This window comes from Propithecus coquereli, unplaced genomic scaffold, assembly GCF_000956105.1.
Source record: "Propithecus coquereli isolate 6110/MARCELLA unplaced genomic scaffold, Pcoq_1.0 Scaffold206, whole genome shotgun sequence".
NCBI lineage: Eukaryota > Metazoa > Chordata > Mammalia > Primates > Indriidae > Propithecus > Propithecus coquereli.
This window is the reverse complement of record NW_012145634.1, coordinates 1,311,731-1,318,057: the sequence shown is the minus strand read 5'-3', so window position 1 is coordinate 1,318,057 and position 6,327 is coordinate 1,311,731. Positions and strand designations below refer to the sequence as shown.

At 47.5% G+C, this 6,327-nt stretch overlaps 1 protein-coding gene across 4 annotated transcripts in view; it reads left to right on the top strand.

Annotated features, from left to right (window-relative positions):
* The first annotated feature begins 2,209 nt into the window (after positions 1-2,209).
* The window catches only part of NF2 (neurofibromin 2 (merlin)), an 80,461-nt gene continuing 76,343 nt past the window's right edge, over positions 2,210-6,327 (top strand). For 3 of the 4 annotated variants that reach the window (XM_012644161.1, XM_012644158.1, XM_012644159.1), the window contains exon 1: positions 2,210-2,732. In XM_012644161.1, the coding sequence (XP_012499615.1) occupies positions 2,619-2,732 (114 nt within the window). In that variant the 5' untranslated portion in view covers positions 2,210-2,618. The remainder of the gene's footprint in view (positions 2,733-6,327) is intronic. The other variant, XM_012644160.1, reaches the window with a different exon arrangement.

Genomic DNA, 6,327 nt, shown 5'->3' with positions numbered 1-6,327 from the left:
CCAAATGTCCCCTGTAGGGCAGGGACCATCCTTTGAGAATCACTGCTGTTGTGGAAGAGTGGAGGAACAAATCATAAATCAGGTGAGATGTGGATTAAACCAGTAATACTAGATGCAAATTGCAGCTCTACCAATTATGATCTTGGATAAATTACCTCATTTCAGCCTTATCCAGTTTCCTCATATATAAACTAAGGATATAACACCTACTAAATAGGGCTTTGAAAAAGATCAAAAGAAATAAAACACGCAAAGCACTTTGCAGAATGCCTTATATGGTAAGCACTCAATATATGGTAGCTACTAATATTGTCGGGACCATTGTTGCAACCATAAGTATTTCCTCTTGTTCTTTACTTATTCATTCAACAGTTATTTATTAACTGGTGTCTGTGTGCCAGATCTTAATGAGCTCTACCTGAATTATTCCTCCTCCAACCCTTATCTGGTAGGGACTATTGTCATCTGTGTTTATTTTTTGTGAATAGTATTTTTAATACCAGCATAATACTCCATCATATCTATTTTCATTCCTGGCCCTGACCTCCCTTCTGAGATCCAGACCCACACATCTCCCTGGATGTCCTCCCAGGAACATTAAATTTGGCATGTTTGGCCATTTAGCCCACTGCCTCGCACCTAGTAAGTCTTTCCATAAAAGTGAGCTATTCCTGGTCATCGATGTTATTTTTTAGCCCCTGCTGTCTGATTCACCTCCTTTTGCTACTCCTCAGTGGGTTCCCAGAGTCACTTATTTTATGTCAGCAGCCTTGGCCCTGGGTTTAAGGCCTGATTTGTCATCCCTGTGAGGAGCCCAGAGGAGAATCCAGCTTGGTTTTCCCACCTGCAGGGAAGAACTGAAGCAACGAAAATGAAGACACTCCCATGGCAAGTCCACACTGCCCTAAACAATCAGTTTGGTGGGGAGAATTTGCTAGCGGTATGCAGGCCATAAAGTTCCCACAGTAGCCTCTGCCTCACTGGGTGTGCTAGCAGATGATTCCTGGGACTTGGCTGGTGCTTTCTGGCACTGCAGGGGCTTGTGCAAAAGAGTTAGATTTATCTTATTAGTATAGTTATTGCAACAGTGTCTACTGAGTGCTCCAGAACTGTAACTCACATTTATTGAGGCTGCAATGGGGAGAATTGGAAAGCCACAACCAGGGAAGCAGGGCAGCACAGTGGTAATGCCAGTAAGCGCTGGGTGGGACAGACCTGGGTTCAAGTCCTAACTTTGCTTCTCACTCTCTGGGTTATAGCTGGCAAGTGGCTCCATCACGCTCTCTGTGGGGTGGGGGTGATGCTAACCACAGTTAACACTAACACATGAGATTGTCTCTATTTGACCATTCAGAGCTACTTAAAATACAGAATTTATTAGTTTTTTAAATACAGAAAGGTATCATTCCCCCCTCATTATAACACTTGATGGCATTAAAAAAATAAATGATACACATAATACGGTTGGAAAATGCAAATCATACATACATTACAAAATGAAAAATGCTTTCATTGTCCCACCCTTTTTGATCTACAAATACAGCAATTTCACAGGACTCAACTTAGTGTCAGCCACCATTCTAAAGCCTTCTGTGTATTCAACGTGCCTAAATTTCTCAACAACCCCATGACGTAGGTACAGTCATTAATAATAATTCTCCTAAACAGCAGCAGAAGGATCTGGCGGGAAAGTGCCAACTTAACAGGCCTCCACAAAGTGTTTTAAAAGTTTGGGAAACACAGAGGTCAGTATATGCCATTGATTTAGTGCCAAACATGAATATTCGCCAGATGTCTGAGACGCGATCCCCTGTGGCGCCACTAGGTCCGAAGGGCAGCTCCTCACTAGACCAGATAGGGACCCAATTCCCGCGTCCCAGGACCAGCCTCTACGTGGACCCGAGAAAGGCGCGCCGGGCTCCGCCACGTCAACCAGTCCTGCTAGAGTAGGTGTATCCCCACGAACAAAAGCGTTCGGAGTGACTGCCGCCATAGCCACTCAATGCCGAGCCCAGGCCCGCTAGTCCGGTCTGAGCGGAACTTCCCATTGGTGGAGTTGACCTGAAGGAGGCGGGACAGAGCGGGAAAGTCCTGCCTCCCTTGACATTCTCAGCCAATCGCGGCGTCTGGGAGGCAGCCGCCGGGTTGGGTTGCACTGCATGTGGGGACCTGGGAGACCTGAGGGCGGGGCGGGGAGCAGGCCCGGATCTGCGGGGAGGGGACGCTTCCCGCGGGTGCGCGGAGCGAGGACGGTGACAGCCACGCGCGCGCGGCCCCGCGACTGCCGTCGGCCGCTGCCGTCTAGGGTTCCCGTCTCCGTGCGTCCCTGGCGGCCCCGGCCCGAGTCCCGGAGAGCCAGATCGCGTCCGCCCCGTCGCTCCCAGCTCGCGTCTCCTCCCCGCCGCCGTCAGGGCCTGTCCCCCAACTCCCCTTTCCGCCCGGGGCAGGGTCCTCGCGGCCCATGCTGGCCGCTGGGGACCAGCGCAGCCCAGACCGTTCCCAGGCCGGCCGGCCGGCCACCATGGTGGCCCTGAGGCCTGTGCGGCTCCTCCAAGGGGGCTAACAGGCCCAGAGCGCAGGCCTTGGGGCGCGAGGGTCCCGAGCCTGAGCCCCGCGCCATGGCCGGGGCCATCGCTTCCCGCATGAGCTTCAGCTCTCTCAAGAGGAAGCAGCCCAAGACGTTCACCGTGCGGATCGTCACCATGGACGCCGAGATGGAGTTCAATTGCGAGGTAACCGGCCGGCAGCCCCGACGGGCTGCGGCAAGGAGCCCGCGGAATCCCCGCTGTGGGGCCCTGGCGCGCGTCTGACACGGACCAGGACGCCCTCGCCGCCGTGACAGTCGAGGTGGAAGTTTGAAGGATTCAGTTTATATCTCCTTCGGGGCTTAGATAGAGACGGACAGAACTGGAAGGGGCCATCTAGGCCCAAATCGTCGTGTTAAAGATTATTGCTGCTTTTTTTCCTAGGGCTTTTGGGTTTAGCACTTCCTGAGGGTTGTTTTCATTCATTGTTATTGGAAGAGGCTGGAAGCTTCCCTGGTAGCAAATTCTGGATTTCAGTGTCAGGCTTAAGCTTAAACTCTAGGGAGTTTTTTGTTGTTGTTTTGTTTTGTTTGTTTGTTTGTGTACTTCTTTAGGTGATATTGTTATGTACCCAGATATTAAAAGTTGCATCTTGTTTGTTGGAAAGCCTATACTTGTTTCCCTTTTCCAAAGCTTATACATTCTGGAAAAAACTCTGAGGAAAGAGGTGATGATGTCTTATACTTAACTTTGGTTCCATCGTGATGATAAAAGCTATCATTTGTTGACTACTTTCTAAGTGCCAGACATTCGCACATTTAATCCTTACACTAATTCAATGAGGTAGGTGCCCCAAACTGTATATCCAGTAAATGGCAAAGTGGGGTTTTGAATGGAGCTTATAGCCAATACAGTACTGCTTCTCAAGTAATTTAAGTTCTTGCTACTCAGAGTGTGGTTTGTGGACCAGCAGCATTGGCAACAGTAACCTAAATCAGGGGTTGGCATACTTTTTCTGTGCTGGGCAATGTAGTAAATATTTTTAGCTTTGCAGACTAGAAGGTTTCTGTTGGAACTACTCAAGTCTTTACCATTGTAACACAAAAGCAGCCTTAGACAGGATGGACTTCCAGCATTACAGTGTAAGGAACCCCACTGATCCATTCCCCTGTAAAATCAGTGGAAATTATTTTTAAAAATGCAACTCTTGGAAGCTGGGCGTGGTGGCTCATGCCTGTCATCCTAGCACTCTGGGAGGCCGAGACAGGAGGATTGCTTGAGGTCAGGAGTTCAAGACCAGCCTCAGCAAGAGCGAGACCCTGTCTCTACTAAAGATAGAAAGAAATTAGCCGGACAACTAAAAATAGAAAAAATTAGCCGGGTGTGGTGGCAAGCACCTATAGTCCTAGCTACTCGGGAGGCTGAAGCAGGAGGATAGCTTGAGTCCAGCAGTTTGAGGTTGCTGTGAGCCAGGCTGATGCCATGGCACTCTAGCCCAGGCAGCAGAGGGAGACAATTTCAAAAAAAAAAAAAGGCAACTTTTGGCCGGACACGGTGGTGGCTCAAACCTTGTAATCTCAGCACTTTGGGAAGTGGGGATAGGAGAATTGCTTGAGGCCAGGAGTTTGAGATCAGCCTGGGCAATGTAGTGAGACCCCATCTCTACAAAAAAATTTAAAAAATTAGCTTGGTGTAGTGGCGCATACCTGTAGTCCTAGCTACTTGAGATGCCAAGGCAGGAGGATTGCTTGAGCCCAGGACTTTGAGACTGCAGTGAGCTATGACTGTGCCTGTGCATAGCCACTGCACGCTAGCCTGGATAACAGTGAGACCTCGTCTCAAAAAAAAAAAAAGCAACTATTTAAACCCTTTAGAAGTAGTGCTAAGGGCAAACAACAAATGAAGAAACATCTATTCAAGAAAATCTATGAAAATTCAGTAAGAATGGTGAGAAACTATGGTATTTGAACCAAGACCATTCCCTCCCTCACTACTCCCAGCTTAGTAAGGTAGAGATTCCACTCCAGACTGCTGTAACCTTTATGACGGGGTACCCTCTCTGCCATCTTCCAGTCAGAGGGCTTTCTTCCCAGGAAGAGCAGTACTTCAGCATTTCTCGTCGTACCCAGAGCTACTTGTTGCTGAGGCTAAGTCCTGTGTGAGTGTACTTGAAAGATGGGGCTCCCTTCTTCCATGCAGTGCTTACTTGTGGACTAGGGCTGCAGCTCGGGCACGGCATACCGAGATCACTGAGGCTCCAGTTCTTGCTCCAGCCCTGGCTTATTGGTGGTGGTTCTATGGCAGGAAAGGCAAGATGAGACCTCAGGTTATTGTGTTCCCTGTGCTCCCTCCCACCAAATGTTCAGTCCCCAGAGTGGGGTTATCTCTCAGAGAGGAGCTTGCCATGATTCCCTCCTCCAGCTCCAGAGCCCTGCCTCAGAGATTTTACCTGAGAGAAACAGGTCTTAAAACAGATAGCTCCTAATTTCTTCCCAATAGAAGTGACTTCATTTGCAACACAGTGTTGAAGAAGTTCATGCCTAAGAGCACCCTTGAGAACAGTGGAGGTTTGGGTAAGAGACAACTGGAAGATTTATTGATTTAATAAAGATACAATGTAGACTATAGGCCTCCTAGTTTATTGGAAGGATGTAGGGAATAAGACAGCTTGGAGGAGGCCTCCTTGGGTCAGAACAAGTATCAAACATTGACCTTAGACCTCTGGGGTGATGGATGTCCTCATTGTCCTTGTTCGATCATTACATATTGTATGCATGTGTCAGAATACCAAGGTACCCCCTCCAAATATGTACAACTATTATGAATCAATAAAAAACAATTTTTAAAAAGTATGTGGCAAAGCTAGAAAAAATGTGATTTTCTTAAAACAGCCACAGTTTAATTGGATGAGTTTGTAGAACAAGTTATACCTCCGAGCATTGTTGAAAATAATTGAACAATAAGGCACAATTAGTGGAGTTTAACAACTGAGTGTGGTCAAGGAAAGAGAAGAAGAGCCCCATCAAAACCACTGTCACCCGAGGATGACCGTGGGCATACTCAAAGCTGTGTCTCCCCGAGGAGCAGCATCATAGGCCTTAACACTGTGTGTGGGAAATAGTTTTGACTAAAATAATTCAGCTGGTCACTAAAAAAATAAATAAGTCCTGGAGAGGGGGAGACCAGTCCCCAGAGTTGGTACTATGTATTATATTATCTAAAATGTTCAGTTTCCAACAAAAATTATGAGACATGCAAAGAAACATTAATGTATTACCCATACACTGGGAAAAAAGCTGGCAAAAAGGAATTGCCTGTGAGAGTGACCAGCAGTCAGATTTAACAAAAAAGGCTTCAAATTAGCTATTATAAATATGTTCGTAGAACTAAAGGAAAGCTTGATGACAAAGAGTTAAAGGAAGGTGTGAGAAGCTATTGTATCAAATAGAGAATATCAATAAGGAGATAGGAATTATAAAGAAGAATCAAAATTCTGGAGTTGAAAGTACAATAACTGTCTGGGCACGGTGGCTCACGCCTGTAATCTTAGCACTCTGGGAGGCTGAGGTGGGAGGATCGCTTGAGGTTAGGAGTTCAAGACCAGCTCTGAGCAAGAGCAAGACCCCATCTCTACTAAAAATAGAAAAAATTAGCCGGGCGTGGTGGCACGTGCCTGTAGTCCCAGCTACTCAAGAGGCTGAGGCAGGAGGATCACTTGAGCCCACGAGTTTGAGGTTGCTGTGAGCTAGGCTGACGCCATGGCACTCCAGCCTGGACAACAGAGTTAGACTCTGTCTCAAAA